This window comes from Manis javanica, chromosome 3 (assembly GCF_040802235.1).
Source record: "Manis javanica isolate MJ-LG chromosome 3, MJ_LKY, whole genome shotgun sequence".
NCBI lineage: Eukaryota > Metazoa > Chordata > Mammalia > Pholidota > Manidae > Manis > Manis javanica.
Window position 1 is genome coordinate 133,154,859 of NC_133158.1, and position 17,369 is coordinate 133,172,227.

A 17,369-nucleotide genomic window follows, 5' to 3' on the forward strand; every position below is an offset into this window, starting at 1 on the left:
TCTTCCTGATTGTCCTTTGATTCTGGCACAAAGTAATGCTCTAGAAATGTTACTGACCAAATGGAAAGAAAAGGACAAAGAACTCTGTTTTATTGAGACAATAAGGCTTTACAACAGGAAAAAAAATTGATCCACATCAATAAAGTAAAAGTAAACCCATGAGCATTGTCAGTCTCAGGGGTTGGCTCGGAGATGACTGTTCTAGATGTTACTCTACTGGGGCTCCCAGGTGGATGCTTACAGACAACCAGCCTTGCTAATGGTCACTGAGAAGCGAAGCTGAGTCCCATAAGCCAATGCAGACTAGTTGGACTGAGGTTTGCTTTGGCTCCACTTAATAGCCAGCACATACATTTTCTGTCTTTTGCTGGTTATAAGTGGCTTTCCCACTGAAATGTGCATCTCAAGGGGAATCAGACAGAAGGAATCTTCCCTAAGGAGCTGTGACAACTTTGTCTTGGACTGTCATTTATTCAGTGAACTGACAAACAAGGAAAATGCAAGGATGGTGAGAAGTAGAGTGGGGAAGAAGCTGGTTTTGTTATTATGTTACGGAAGCAGAAGTTAATTGTAAAATACCAAAACAATGAAATTTATTTTTATTTAAAAGGATTCTCTATTCCATATCATCCCTCCTGATAGCCTGCATATGACTTTTGGGATAAGTTTCCCCAAGAGTCTTTTACGGAACACCACTGTTTATGAGTAACATCTGAATAATGCCAACCTACCTGTAGTCTACAGCAATATTGTGCAGCTGGCAACAGATCCCTTATTTCAAAGCCGGTGTCTGTCCCATGATAAATGAGTTCTAAGGATTCTTCATCTTCTCCCCATTCCAACCTGTACTCTGAGATGTCGGCACCAGAGCTTTCAGGACTCTGCAAAGTAGAAATTCAAGCAGTTAATTTCATTGAGAAGAAAATCCTATAACTTTTGTGTTCAATGAACTCAACTGGTAAAGACAGTAATGTGCCTCAGGATATTTCAAATAGACACAAAAGAAAAGCATGCAAGAAATAATCAATCTCCTCTCAGTTTTGACCAGTGGTAAAATTTCTACAACTCTAAATGACATAAGCAAGTGCCAAGGGAGATTAATGTGTAAGAATCACCGTATGTGATTTGGGGGCAGATAAAGGAGAATAAATAGAAATTGATCTGTAACATGTGCCTGACTCACCTCCCAACTCACTAGGACACATCCATCAGGCGTAAAAGAAATACAAGGTGCTTTGCATTGTCCAGGAGGCCCTGCAGCAGTGGTAATTTCTGACACATCAGAGTAGGGGCCATACTGAAAGAGAAGAGCACACACATGCTTCTGTGTATGCTGTGCACACACACAAGCTAATAACTAAATAAGGGCTAGGCTAACACCATCATCAATACAATTGGTTAAAAAAATTTCACCTAATGGTTTTTGTTTTCAATAATTATGTATATGGGTTTTTTTCCTACAGACATTCTTTGAGTGATAAATATCTATTACATAAGTATATTCTTTTTATTTACAAGGATTATTTTTATAAAAAATTGTATTCATTCAACATGATTTACCAAACATTTTCCTTTACTGTGACATTTGAAACAAAAACATGCTGAATTTTGACACAATACAGTTGTTCTAACATTTCTGTTTTTAGAGTTTGTTGTCTTTAACATTGAAGAAACTAAGTCAGATGGACACTGCAGTTTAATTTTTAATGCATAAAATCTACTCAGAACTGTTGGTTATCAAATTCTGGGAATTTCTTCTAGTTACTGGTATTTTCCATTTTGAACTCTAATGCTCCTGCCGGTGTGTTCTCAGCACGTCCCCACCATCTCAGCTATCTGAAGGCTGACACTGTGCCCCCACTGCATCACTATCAGTGACCGCCCTGCTCAGAGCCAACCACCACCAGAGAGTCCAAACACTTCAAGAGAAGCATCATCACTCATTTTTAATAGTGCAGTATGTGATACTTCAAAGAAGTGGGGCCAAGGGTAAATTAAAATAATATACAGGCTAATGAAGTATATGTTTCCCAAAACAGGAAAAAAAATTAATACAAAAACAAAATAGCTCATATTTCCCAAGACAACTTGAGAATATACTGGGGGAGGGTGGGTGGGAAATGCTCTGCAAGAGATCTCAGAAGGTGACTACAAGCCAAATACATGGCTACTTTCCAATATAAGAGGAATAAATGAAGCCTGCCAAGAGGTTCTTTATGTGATTGATTAGCGAAAGGGGTGAAAAAGTGAAACTCTCATCAGTGCAGTTGCACACGTATCTTAGTTATGGCAGAGAATCCCAGAAAAGTTGATGGGAAAAGGGTAAAAAGAACAGTAAAGAAAGTTTCTGCGTCATCTGTGATGACCACCCATCCTCCTCTTACTCACAGAAAGTTGGTGTGCAGGCTCTCTTATCTTTTCATCAATACATTTTTATTGTTTAATTTCACTTAAAAAAAATTGAAACAGTTATGCTACATCTGAAATTCTTTCCTAATGGGGAATCAGAAGAGATCCAGCTCCTATTAAAGGTCAGAAGTCCTCCCTCAGACCAAAGGTCTCCACAGTCAGTCGTAGTTAACATCAATCATACTAAAGACCACACATTCCACTTCTGGAAGGCCTGAATAGGACTACCAGGAACTCGAAAAAGTCACCATCAACGTCTGTCATGGTTAGTTGGGCTTATTTTTAAAGTCACCTTCAATTAAATTACATCTGTTTATTCACAAGGAACTCATCTGTACAAATCACTGGAATTTTGGTGACATTAGCACTCTGCTTTGCCCACACCCTTCTGCCTTCTTTTATGTTTCTGCTCATCAGTGACACTTCGAAAAGCCCTTTCTTACAGTATCTGGGTCACCTCGTTCTCATTCTGAATCTACCTGAAATAATAAGCTAGGCTCTACCTCACTCCAGCTTTAAAAACTGACCTAAGATATTGCTGGGTAATTTAGACAATATGGTAAAGGAATATTATGAAGTCCTAATTTCCCATAACTGATTAATACAGTCAATGAGCAAATAGGGAATTATTTGTAAAACTACCAAAACATCTAAAGAGGGACATTCTTACTAATCTTGAGCTCTGTTAATAGAATGATAGGACAAAAGAACCAGAATTTCCAATGTGGGGTCTATATAAAATCAGAGTCATCTTATCAATTCAGAAGGATTTTTTACCTTTTGTCAAGGTTGAATAGGCACTGCTGAGGAACTGCAGGAGGGTAGAAATGTTAAGAGACAGAACCTTATATTTTGATAGTGGTGCATAACCGTATACTCACCCCTCCGTCATTCAGAGCCCTCACCCTGAAGCGATACACAGTTCCGGGAAGCAGGTTGCCCACCGTGCACTCGAGCTCCGGCCCGTGGTACACCTCGGAAGCTACCTCCTCAGGTTCCGTCATCTCCACACTGTACTCCGAGACCTCACAGCCACTTTCAGAAGCAGGAACATCTGGGAATGGAGAATGTTTCTCTTCTGAGAACATCTGTATACTTTCAGCTGACTGAATTACACTTGATTTTCCATGGCTTGCAAACTCACAGAGGTGGCCTGTCCCCAAGTACCTTTCTTACAAAAGAAACTCCCCTCCCCCAAAAGAAAAGCGATACAGGAGAACAGTTTCTGAATGATGTTATCCACACTTTCCAAAGCAAGCACATGTCAGTGCGTGTGAATTATTAATAAAATAACTTGAAAAAAATAGAATAGGCAAATTTCTTTACATTCTAAGGCAGGGGAAGAGGAAGACATGGAGGGAAGAAAATCTCTTAAAATCTTTACTTAAATCAAGAGAGATGAAGCAAAGTTGGCACAATATTTTATTATATTTTAGACATATGTGGTCTAAAAAAAAAGTCTGACAGAGATTTGTAGGCTTATATTTGCAATTTTACGTGCTGTAAACTGTTTTTTTTTGCACAACTTTTTTTTTGAATAAAGTTGAAAAATTACTGAAAAAGACTGGCTGGTCTGAAGCCTTTTCTGGAAAAGTACCCTCTGAAGGGTAGAGGATGAATAGTGTACAAGGATTCTCCTCTCGAATAAAAACCCAAGCCAATGAATGTTAAAAACAATATGGACATTTTCAACAGAAAAGAACATTTTCAGAAAGAAGACTTCCAACTTAATGACATAGCATTAAGTCTTAAACTCAATCTCCAATTGTCCAAACTGTCAATGTCAATGTGCAGATTTGTTCACTCACCCCACTCTAAGTGGACTTCTTTGTGCTTTGGTCTGCCCAAAACCCTCGGTGGTCGGCACTGACCTGGTGCAATGCTTAGTGTGCGAACGGGAAGACTTTCAGAACACTGCAGAAGAAACACCAAAGAGAACCGTCTCTTAGTTACAGTGAGTTTACCACACCTCTACATACCAGGCAGATTACCCCCTATAACTGTAAATGCTACCAAATAGGGTTTAACATTGAATACGTACAGATATCTTTTATGCAGTAAGAACTTCATATGTATGTGTAGGTGTGTTTTATGTGTGGGCATGTCCTGCGTATGTTACTCATAAGATGAATATTTCTGAAGTCAGATTTGTAGACATGAGTACTACATATCCTAAGGACACAATTATTTTCCTCTAAACCAAAATTAGACCCTTCATGAGGACAGAAGAGAGCACAAAACAACAGCTGGATGAAATTTGTAAATGCTGTCATAAATGGCCAACCATCCACATACAGAGCAGAAAATCAAACAAAGTCAATTATTAATCAACTGAGTCTGACATTAACCAACAGGTTCTGTTAATGCTAAAATAAGTAGGCCTTCTTTTTGTAGCATCTGGTTCTATAAGGCAGGGGGTGTGGAAGTTGACCCCCTTTTAGAGAAGGGAGAAAACAAAGTGGAGTTATGCAGCTCAGCCAAACTCACTGTTCTTCCTGAGGAGAAGCAGTGCAGAGGGGCTGTAACTGTATTTGAGCAGCACCATCTTTGTGCTGCCCCGTGAAGTGCTCACACACAGGAGGTGCCCACTATATCTATATCCCAGCCTGGGAGACACTCTGAGAGCTCGGGCACTGCACGAGAATGGTCTAACTGACCCTTCCTTTCACAGACAGTGTGTGTGTGTGGGCAGTGTAGACAACACCACGCCACTATCCTTGGGCGGTGCTGGGGGAGAAAATATATGTGGGACAACACTGGAGGTGGGGTAACTGGCAAAATTAAACACCCTACTGGCAGACAGTCTCTTGAAAAGTCAATCCAGCACAGGGCTATATGCTACCATCTCTCAATTTCTTTCTCTTAATGATTCCAAACCACAATGTTAAATATCTCTACAATGAAAATGTCTTTTTAGTATTTGTCTTTTACTCACTTTCTGATTATATAGCCATTTAGATAACAACTCTCACTTCTAGAGATAGTTCCTGTGTGTATATCAGGTTGCTCTGAGCCCATGAGAACACCATGTGGTGGGAACCAAGGCTCCTGACCTGCCAGCTGCCTGGCCTGAGGTCATGTAAACAGTAGACAGCAAGCGACATGCGCTGCTGCCTACAGATGTGTAACCTGGGCACTGCACAAGTGCTGTCACCACAGATTTATATGATTTTGATAATAATTTTCCAGCAGATGGCACTAAAGTACCTTGAGAAAGATATATCCTGTATTCGTAAAACTGCCACATTGGGGTAACAGCAGGACAGTGGAGGAGGTCACACTTTTTTGACTCTAAATTCTATGCGTTTCTGTGATTGTAGTAACTGAGGTTCAACCCCTTTCTTTGGCTAATACTAATTCCACATAACACTCAGTTTTCAACTGTCACAGGTGATCATGTCAAAGTACTCTAAGAAATAATAACTAAGTGATAAACATACCTGAAAATACCACAATTCAATTGAGAATCATCTGGGGCCTATCTTTTACATTCTCTAAAGTACAATTAAAAAAACAATCTCTAGTTTTCTTTTCCTGACATGATACCATATCAAGTTGCATCACCATGATACATTTTCAAATAGCAATTTTATTTTAAATCATAGACAGGTTGTCCAAAGATGTTTACTTTTAGACTGAAACAAAACCGACCTGACTGTGTCCACCAGTACTGATGCAGCATGCTCGGAGTTTGTACAAAGTGCCTGGTTTCAAGTGGGTGAACGTGTATTCTGTAGCCGATCCACTGTACGCCACTTCCCACTGACTCGCTGTAAAACAAGACTCGTGTATGAGTTGATGCCTTTTTGTAAAAATGGAATAGTATTAACTGCTACTGATAAGAAAAAGCTCTGAATGGTTTCTATGAAAACCAGCATCTCTCTCTTTTTTACTTAGCTCTGCTGGCTAGACCACTTCATATCACCACTACTGCACAGGCTGACCCTGAGGTTGGCACAGCTGAGGGGGTCGGGGAGGCTGGTAAAAGGAGACTGAGGATGGTGCTGAGCAAGCTATGAAATGCTTCTGGGGTGAGCAGGCCTCTGGGCCAGCCGGGCGAGGGGAAGGCTGCCGGGCCGTGAGGTTCCGGTCTGTCTGGGGCACTGCTGAGGAGTTCCTCCCTGTTCTTATCTGCTTGGAGGTCACAGTGAGTGAAATCCTCCCACTACAGATGGACTCTGGGAAAGGCTTTCTTCATGGAGCCACACTTAAAAGCCAGCAACACCTGGCAGGATGACGAAGATGAAACACTCTGTGTGACTCAGTTTTCTGGCCACTTCTCAGGACTAAAGAATGGAAGCAGGGTCACCGGTGGGGTCCGGGTACCCAGAGTGAGGCCGGTGCCACAGGAGGAAGGCACCTGAGGCGGCTTCTACCGCAGCTGCCCCACCAACCTCAGCTGCAGCCACACTCTGCCTTCTCTGTTCTACTCGGACAATGTTTCCAGCTGACTATTTTATGAAAGGGTTTATTCTATGAAGTTGTTTTAGAAAAAATTTTTTATCCTAATCCATAGTTTACTAAAGTCACTTCCACAGATTCCCTCAGGTACTGCTTGGGTTACATGTACAGGGAAGTCCCATGAACTAGGGCTTCCCGGGAGAGGGGATGTTAAGGGCAGTTATCCTGACATTACTGACTGGGAAACCTGGGCTAAAAAGGTACCTGTGAGCAAGGGTGGCTGAGAAGGTTCAGTTAATCAGCCATGGTATGCACTGGTGAAGCTGTTAACCGTAAGCAGACAATAGCATCTACTTTTGATTTGTTACCAGTGGTCAAGAGTCATGAAAATTCAAAATATATTTAGATTTTTCACAATGAACTGCTACATATACATGACTAATCTCCTAGGCAGGCTTTCTACTGTAAAAAACTAAATCAAATTTTTATTGCAGAGTATTATATTAAGAATAGCTGTGCCCAGCTCAAAGAATTCTCATGTTTTTAGCTTAAAATAGGATCTGACAGGAAAAACAAATACTATAGGTGGCTACTGTGGTACAGAATAAAAGGCAAGCCACACACCTGCTCTGCTTGTTTGTGAAAGTTACTGTTAATTCTATTTGTTTTTATCATGTGCATGTCTAACTTTTAAAAAAAAATGGTTACAGGGATTGTTGAAATAGTGAGATATGTTATTTTAAGGTTCTGATGACAATGTGTGGCTTTCTTTTTCCTATTAAAGCCTTATTAATTTTCTTAGAAAGAATCTAAGAATTGCTTAAAAGGCACTATTTAAGGAATTTGATGTCTAACTTTGTCCCATTTTAATCCATATAGCCTGACAAGTAATGAATAAATAGTCTGAAGATGAAAAGGCATTTTCAAAACCTGTTATAAAAGTGTATTTTGTTTGTCATCATTATACACAAGAATTTGTAGATTTTTGAACTTGCACGCTGCCTTCACTTTATCCTTCCTGCTGATGGCTTCTAACACTCTCTCTGCTTATAAGAATTTCTGGACAACGTGTGCTAAGAGAGGGGATGAAAAACTTAATTCAATCATTCTATTAATTAGGACTTTGGGCTTAAATGAATGACACAGGAAATTTAACATGATAAAAATGTCCATTTCAATCAGATTCTGATCTATGATGTTTGTGAAAGAGAAAAACTATCAATATGTAATTAAGACTTGTTTATTCTAAAAGATCTATCATTAGAATTGTCTGCCCACCATTACTATATAGAATAGGGCTTGCTACTGGATTTGAATACAACAATTTCCAAAAGCTTCACCTTCCGAATTTCCATCAGTAATCTCCAGCAAGTACTTGAGTATTTCTGAACCACCACTGTCCTTTGGAGGATCTGCAAAGTTAGCAAATGTCTCATTAGTTATAAAAGGGCATTGATTTTTATTGGTAAATAACACTGGAACACACAACATCATGAAACATCGTACTGCCTTAATTCTGGATTCAACCAAAAGGAACAGTAATTAATATATTATTTCACTCAACTCTATCCTTGGAAAACAAAAGAAACAAAAACTCCAAGAAACCTTGAATACCATCTGGTTACTCTAAGTTCTTAGAGCTTGAAAAGTCAGTTAGCATTTATGTAGTGAAACATGAGCAAAACTCACAATATGAATTAACTTTTTTAAGAGTTAATAACTTTACTGTGAGAATCTATAGCCTTCTTTTTCACAGTAACTTAAATATGAGATGAAAACTTATATATTTCTTTTTAAAATTATTTTCTTTTTTATTTCATTTGTATTATCAGTGACCAGATTCTTTTGAGATGGAGGGGGAAGTATAAAATTTATTGACAAAATAAGTAACATCAGAATGTAATAAATCTGTTCTGTCACAGTTTGCTACCTAACAAACTTTATATTCCAAGTGAACCTGCTATAAAACAGGAGTCTGGATCAATAAGAAAGTGCACCAAAGAAATGGTCTGAGGAAGACGCCTGGCTTCTCAGCAGAGCCCTAAGGCACTTTGGGTATTTAGTTCATGCTAACATCTTGTGCTTACAAGTTTTCTGAGCAGAAAAATATATTGCATTACAATTTCACTTGACAGTGCAGAATTTACCTCTACATCAGTCGGCTACCTCTGTATTTTACACATACCTTCAGATTATTCATATAGATTTAGAAACTCTACTTTCCTTCTCATTTTACTTGGTATTTTCACTAACTTATACATACTTCAGTAGTAGATATTTAGAGCAATAATTATCAAGTCATATATTATAGCATGTGACTAATGAAAGTAAAAATTCAGTATTGGTGGTGGTTTCTAGGATTTTCTGAGGAAAAAAAGCTTTACAGTCAGGCTCAAAAAACACCAAGATTTTTTTTTTGAGGAACATTGTTTACTAGACTCCCCCCTTCACCAAGTTGCCCCCACAAACCCCATTACAGTAAGTGTCCATCAGCATAGTAAGATGCTGTAGAATCACTACTTGTCTTCTCTGTGTTGCACAGTCCTCTCCATGCCTCCCCCCACATTATACATGCTAATCTTAATGGCCCCTTTCTTTATTTCCCCCACCTTATCCCTCCCTTCCCACCCATCCTCCCTAGTCCCTTTCCCTTTGGTAACTATTAGTCCATTCTTGGGTTCTGTGATTCTGTTGCTGTTTTGTTCCTTCAGTTTTTTCTTTGTTCTTATACTCCACATATGAGTGAAATCATTTGGTACTTGTCTTTCTCCGCCTGGCTTATTTCACTGAGCATAATACCCTCTAGATCCATCCATGTTGTTGCAAATGGTAGGATTTGTTGTCTTCTTATGGCTGAATAATATTCCATTGTGTATATGTACCACATCTTCTTTATCCATTCATCTACTGATGGATACTTAGGTTGCTTCCATTTCTTGGCTATTGTAAATAGTGCTGAGATAAACATAGGGGTGCATCTGTCTTTTTCAAACTGGAGTGCTGCATTCTTAGGGTAAATTCCTAGAAGTGGAATTCCTGGGTCAAATGGTATCTCTATTTTGAGCTTTTTGAGGAACCTCCATACTGCTTTTCTACAATGGCTGAACTAATTTACATTCCCACCAGCAGTGTAGGAGGGTTCCCCTTTCTCCACAACCTTGCCAACATTTGTTGTTGTTTGTCTTTTGGATGGTAGCGATCCTTACTGGTGTGAGGTGATATCTCACTGTGGTTTTAATTTGCATTCCTCTGATGATTAGCAATGTGGAGCATCTTTTCATGTGTCTGTTGGCCATTTGAATTTCTTCTTTAGAGAATTGTCTGTTCAGCTCCACTGCCCATTTTTTAATTGGATTATTTGCTTTTTGTTTGTTGAGGTACGTGAGCTCTTTATATATTTTGGATGTCAACCCCTTATTGGATCTGTCATTTATGAATATATTCTCCCATACTGTAGGATGCCTTTTTGTTCTATTGATGGAGAACACCGAGATTTTTACATTTCATCTTAATCATATCTAGCTTCCAGGACAATAGATAGCCTAATAATTCTGCCTCAAAACTATTAGGTGGAAGAAGTTAAACTGTCACTGTTTGCAGAAGACATGATATTGTACATAAAAAACCCTAAAGAATCCACTCCAAAACTACTAGGTCTAATATCTGAATTCAGCAAAGTTACAGGATACAGAATTAATACACATAAATCTGTTGTATTTCTATACACTAATGATGAACTAGCAGTCAGAGAAAACAGAAAAGTAATTGCATTCATAATCAGATCAAAAAGAATAAAATACCTAGGAATAAACCTAACTAAGGAAGTGAAAGACCTATACCCTGAAAACTACAAGACACTCATGAGAGAAATTAAAGAAGATACCAGTAAATGGAAACACATCCCATGCTCATGGATGAGAAGAATTAATACTGTCAAAATAGCCATCCTGCCTAAAGCAATCAACAGATTCAATGCAATCCCTATCAAAATACCAATAGCATTCTTCAACAAACTACAGCAAATCATTCTAAAATTCATATGAAACCACAAAAGACCCCAAATAGCCAAAGTAATCATGAGAAGGAAGAACAAAGCTGGGCGTATTGTGCTCCCTGACTTCAAGCTCCACTACAAAGCCACAAGTACAAGACAATTTGGTACTGGCACAAGAACAGACCCATAAATAGATCAATGGAACAGAATAGAGAGCCCAGATATAAACCCAACCATATATGATCAATTAATATACGATAAAGGAGCTACGGATATACAATGGTGAAATGACAGCCTCTTCAACAGCTGGTGTTGGCAAAACTGGACAGCTACATGTAAGAGAATGAAACTGGATTACTGCCTAACTCCATTCACAAAAGTAAACTCGAAATGGATCAAAGACCTGAATGTAAGTCATGAAACCATAAAACTCTTAGAAGACAACATAGGCAAAAATCTCTTGAATATAAACATGAGCAACTTTTTCCTGAACTCAATTCCTCGGGCAAGGGAAACAAAAGCAAAAATGAACAAATGGGACTACATCAAAATAAAAATCCTCTGTACAGCAAAGGACATCATCAGCAAAATAAAAAGGCATTCTACAGTATGGAGAATATAACTCTGACTTTTCTAGTTCTAAGAACTTAGAGTAACCAGATGGTATTCAAGGTTACCTTGAACACCATGTCAGAATTTACTTACAATGACATACCTGAATTTTGTAACTTACTTTCAATATTAATTTTATAAATCCATTTGTTACATTAACTATTACTACTTTTTTAAGGGCAAGTTTCTGAAGAATGAAATACATATTCAGAGACAACTACATTCAAATGAGTAATACATAAAAGAAGGAAAATGTGTAACAGGAAAATCATAAATTAGGTAAGATGCTCTCACAGTTGTCCATTTTACCAATTTATGGAATTCTCAAATATTTCTCATGTACATATTCCAAATATGTAAAACCCACACATTTTATTTTGGTTAGTCAATACTGAAATTAATCAATTCTTCAAAAAAATCTGTCAAAAAACAAACAGTAACAGGAGACAAGTGTACCCCATTTGACACTGAAGCCATGAGCTGTAACTGGTCCTTTGATGAGGGGTCTCGTCGGAGTTCCGGGCCTGTCAGGACTCGTTGTGCACACCAGAACTTCGCTCGGACAACTCTTCCCTTCCACGTTGGAAGCAGTCAGCTGTAGAGCCGAGAAAGCACGAACATGCTGTACATCCCAGGCACTGAATCAGCAGGGACTCTCCAACGGCAAGATCGAGGCCTCCACACACCCACATGGACACTGACACACACACACATCTGCTCTCTTTCTTAATCTCAAATAAGTGATTTAAAGAAGTTTCTTTCATGGAGTACTTGTTTTCTGTATAGTTGGCTATTAACAATTGAAAATAAAACCATAAGCTGGGTTTCAGCTAAAGACATTTTATCCTTTCAAGAAGATATAAAACCAGTAATAACTACCTAGTTCTATTGTTTTGTGGAAGGAAAATATTGGTGGTGGGGATTGGGGGGAAAGCAGATAAACATAACCTCACTTAAAAGAAGGGCAATGCCATCTTGTGGAGAAATGCTAGTAGTGTACCTATGTTCTCAGAGCTCACATTTTAACGAGGGTCTTTTAAAATTTTGAAGACTCTCATTTTCCTCAAATAGTCACACACTCCACTTGGTAATTTTACAACTATTTATTAAGTGACTACTATGTGCCAAATAATTCCATTTAGCCCCCAAATTAGAAAAGGAGGAGTAGAGTCAGAACCCAACCTTCTTTCTCCAAAATGCACACTGTCTAATAGTAAATAACACAGTGCTGGACCCAGGATCAACAAACAGTGGCACTGCACGGATGCAGCAGGCTGGGTGCACTCTCTGAGTGACTGCAAAGCACTAGTTTTAGCAACAACACAGAGTCCTGTGGTAGCATTAATGATGGTGTTAATGCCCAAAGCAAGGCCTAGGTGGGGAAGGAATGGGCCATGGGGTAGAAAAATAAAAACAGTTGAGGAAAAAATAATGGGTAGAAGAGCAAAAGAAAGTGGAGAATAAAGAGGACTCTGACTACAAGGAGAAACACCAAAGAGAAAGGGGGGTGGCGTGCAGATGAGCGGCAGGGACACTGGGCATTTGGTTTGGGGCCTCCCAGGCAAGGGCACCTGGCCACGCTGTAATGCAATTTATTACAACACATTACAACAGTTCTCTTTCTCATAAGTGGGGTTTTAAAGTATGGTGTGCATTTCATAAACGTTAGTTTAAAAATGTGAAGTGCAGTAACCTTAAAACAATTTTGTGACCTGCAGAGTCAATGCGAAATTGTAAATGGATGAAACAAAAAACAGCTTATTTTTTAATCTGTTTAGGTACCAACATGACTGACTCACCCTGAATTTATACTGTGTGCTTCTTTTGAGATTTTTCACAGTACAGGTTAAATCCTCTCCAGTGTATTTTGGGTGGAAAAGGTTATCCTGAAAAGGCAAAGCCAGAAAAAAACAATGTTATAAAATCTGGGCACTGAATACCTTTTAGGGAGAATTTTTGTATCGCCTCTTTGCATCATCCCAGTGGGCCAGAGGTCTGGCAGCTACTGCAAAAAGAGAATCTCTCTCATGCATCCATGGTGCTTGTGGATAGCATTCTAGCTTTAAGTAAAAATTTAACTCTATCACATGGTAATTTCTCCTGTGTCTTGTTCAACTTTACTGTGAGGCTAACACTAATTTGCATGAGAACAATGGTCTCTCTTTGAGAAAATGTAAATTTGTTTCTGAATAGTTGCCACCATGTTTTTCTCAAAGAGCAAACTTTTCCTGGTTACTACTTATTAAGCATTTTAAATAACTAATTTAACCACTAAGTAGTACTAGGTGACAAAGGAGTATGCACTCTAAAAAAAAATTTCACTTAACAATGTAGTCATGAAAAAAGCCTCTAGTATTGAGGTCTTCACTGTTGAGCTTCAATGTGCTCCACAGTAAGCTATGGCTGAGGTTTCTACTAACCACATACTGTCCTCTTCTGGCTAAGGGAGAAAGACCAACTTGGATGTGGAAGGCATGGTCCTTTAAGAGGACAAATATACAACTAAAAGCTGAATGTGCAGAATTCATTCAAGAGCATTCTCAATCATGAATCCATCCACCATCATTACTGAGCACCTTCTGTGAATCACACTCTAGGGGCTCAGCACTGCCCAAGAACAGACAAAGCCTTGCCCACGAGAAACTTAAATGCCAGCTGGAGAAAGTGATTTAAAAAAACCGTAAAACCTGTATATAAATACAGGGCATGTCATGTGGTCCTATGTGCTATGACAAAAATATTAAGCTGGGTAAAAGGACAGTGGTGGATCTAGTAAGGTGCTGCTTCCTTATTGCTGCATGAGTTTAAATAAGGCAGCCACATGGGGGTCTTTAAATTTAAATGAAATACAATAAAAAATTCAGTTCTTGGGACCACTGCCATATTTCCAGTGCTCAGTAGCCACGTGTGACTAGGTGCTACCTCACTGGAGAGTGGACCATTTACATCACCATGGGAGGTTTTACTGGATGGCACTGACACTGTGGGCAGGGGAGGGCTCTCCAAGGGGTTACATGTGAGAAGAGACCTGAGGGAAGTGAGTCAAGGGCATCTAGAAGGGCATTCCAGCTGCAGGCACAGAACTGCAAAGGCCCTGAGGCCAGGGCACACCGGTGTGTTCCCAAGACTGCGGGGGCAGGCAGAAGGGCAGGAAGGAATAATCCCGTAGTGGAGGACCATACAGGCACTGTAAAAGCTCTGCCTTTTACCCTGGAAGGGAGTGGAAGGCACTGACATGGAAGGGGCTCTGAGCAGAGCAATAACGTGAATGTATTTTATTGAAGAGATCACTGAGGTTTCGTGTGGAGAACAGACTGTAGTAAAGGTAGGGAAACAGGTCAGATGCCACCATGAGAGTCCACGGGTAAGGTCACGGTGACCTGGAAAGGGTAGTAGCTCTGTAGACATTGAGAAATGGTCAGATTTCTGGATAATTTTTTAAAGAAGATTTAAAGGGGTTTAACTGATTATACATGGAGGTCAAGGATGACTGAAATTTCTTGTTTTCCCTAGTGCAAGGACAGGGATGTCACTTACCAAGATGAGGAGGACTGAGGGAAGGACAGCCTCCTGCTGGCGGTTGTAGTGGTAGAAATTAAGAGTTTGGTTTTGAACTTAAGTGGCTAATTCCTGATGTCCTCTAGTTATGATGATGCTGACTTACAGGGAACATATGCCAGGGAACAAAATCTGAAAAACTTACATGTTCATCCTCCTGGATTTCCAAGGTGTAGGTAACCACCTCCTCATGTGAACAGCCTTCTGGTTTATTCCACTGCAACGTGACCCATGTGACCCCAGCTCGAACAAGTCTCGGGGCAGAGGGCATCTGAGGAATGTTTCCTAATGTGTAGCACACCACCTCTTGGCTATAACCACTGTAGAGAAATAACCCCAATGAGACATATGTTTAGGGATGTGTGAGGAGATCTGGCATTTATAAGAGGAAAGAGAAACCTACCCACTGCCCACCTCGTTTGTGCTGGAAAGTCTGGGGCCTGATTCAGCAAGCAGAGGAAGGCAACGATCCTTCCTGAGATAGTAGTCCCTGCCACCACTCTCCATGTGCCCAATTTCCCCCTTCAGTCGCTGCTACAAAAGTATACCATGGTATAGGACAATATATTTTGGAGTTTATTTTCCCTCCAAAGCACCCAGCAGTAAGCACGACACACTGCAATATTTATCAAGCTATGAACCACAAAGATTAAGGGGCCTTCAAATCAGTATAATCACAAATAACCGTCGGTGAAAGAAATGCTTTATAAATATACACAGTGCTATTTTTCAAAAGTTTGTGGGTGCTTCCAAGTCATTTATAAATTCTTGAAACCATATAAGCCTTATCATTAAGAATTTTTCAACAAATGGACTCTAAAAATGCAGTGGCTATGATGGTTAGGGAGCAAGGGCCGTAAAACCTTGTGATGTTAAGAAGTTCTTTAGGCTAGAAAAAAGGTTGGGGACCGATGATGTCTGAACCTTTAGGATTTTCAAAAAGCAGTGATGAAAAAGATACTTCCTTTAATCAAGAGTTACCCAGAAAGTACAACTGATATATGGTCTTTTTCAAAGCACCTTTAATTCACTGACACTTCATTGTACACCTGTTCTTGCCATTCTTCTGCAGCTTGCAGGCAAGCTGTGGTATCCTAGACAGGCCAGATTTTTTCCAATCCTGTGCGTACCTGTCCTGGGCTTGACAACAATGGCTGGCTCAGCACCCCTTTCCTTGTATCAGGAAACACTCACACATAATTGAAAATGACAACTGAATGAGTAGCTTGCAAAAGTGATGAAAGAAAAAGGCGCATGATCTGAAAAAATAAAGCCCCAAGAGGGATTCCTTTCAAAATCTGCACTGTTGCTTTCATTTTGGTTCAGAGGCTCCCAGAGGGGTCTTTGCATTATAGCTTCCAAGACCGCCAAGAGGCCACACAGAGGCATCTACCACCTCGGAAAGGACCCTCTACCTTCTGTTAGGATTCCCTCTAGGAAAATCTCAAATTGCTTCAGTGTGGAGGCAGTGGGCATCTTCACACCTTCCAGCAACATGAAATGAAGACTCAGAATCACCACACAAACATTAATGGCATAAGGACAAGGAAACGCCGTACCTGGTGCCGATGTCATTCCGAGCAGCCAGCCTGAATGTGTAACCCATCGCTGGACAAAGCTTTGTCAGCTTGCAATGCTTCTGGCTGCCAAAGAAGCACTGTCTAAAACCACTGTTTCTTTTTCCCTAAAAGAAAACAGTGAAATAAAGTACATCAATTTTTTGAAAAAATAAGAAAATGACAGAACATTTTGAATAATTATTTAATTTTCTAGTCTGAATGAACAAAACCAAGAGAAGGAAAGCTTCGAGGGAAGTGCTTGTGTTGCATGCAAAGCCTTCTACAAAGATATGCCATCTTTAATGTAAGGGTGCTACAGAAATTTGGTAACTGAGACTAATAATAGTAATGCACTTGTATTTTCTAAAGTCTTTTTGGTTAATAAAATAAGAAAAGGTCCTTTTAGGCTCAGTTTCTAAGATGTTTGTCACTTGGGTTGGTCTTCAGCCTCAGAGGGATTACTGCCTATGGAAGGAAATGCACAACTTCCACGTAACTGATGGGCACCTGGGGACTAGTCTATGCAGCTGAGTGTGCCCTAGAAAGCCCTCCCCACCCCCGAAAATGTACATTCCAGTGATGGTGAGCAGTCTGTTCACTGAGCCCTACATATCAGTCACATGCCTTTGAAGCATCTTGTCCACATCTGCTTTCCTCACAGCAGTGCTTTGAACAATCTGGGAGCTCAATCAATGCTTGCAGTGTCGAGTTGAATGTCTGATAAGCACTTGGAACACTGGTTGAATTCATCTCTCTGTTTTATAGCTACTTTTAAGATTCTTATGAGGATGGATATTTTTATGGTTTCCTAGCCTTACATGATGCTTCCAATTTCT

At 39.7% G+C, this 17,369-nt stretch overlaps 1 protein-coding gene across 3 annotated transcripts in view; it reads right to left on the bottom strand.

The window, feature by feature from the left end:
* Nucleotides 1-17,369, bottom strand: part of FNDC3B (fibronectin type III domain containing 3B) — a 331,538-nt gene that overhangs the window by 42,625 nt on the left and 271,544 nt on the right. For all 3 annotated transcript variants that reach the window (XM_073232085.1, XM_073232084.1, XM_073232083.1), the window contains exons 12-21: nt 16,534-16,658; nt 15,120-15,294; nt 13,216-13,302; nt 11,873-12,011; nt 8,151-8,222; nt 6,061-6,179; nt 4,218-4,323; nt 3,291-3,463; nt 1,184-1,297; nt 732-881 (exon numbers count right to left, since the gene is read on the bottom strand). In XM_073232085.1, the coding sequence (XP_073088186.1) occupies nt 732-881; nt 1,184-1,297; nt 3,291-3,463; nt 4,218-4,323; nt 6,061-6,179; nt 8,151-8,222; nt 11,873-12,011; nt 13,216-13,302; nt 15,120-15,294; nt 16,534-16,658 (1,260 nt within the window). The remainder of the gene's footprint in view (nt 1-731; nt 882-1,183; nt 1,298-3,290; nt 3,464-4,217; nt 4,324-6,060; nt 6,180-8,150; nt 8,223-11,872; nt 12,012-13,215; nt 13,303-15,119; nt 15,295-16,533; nt 16,659-17,369) is intronic.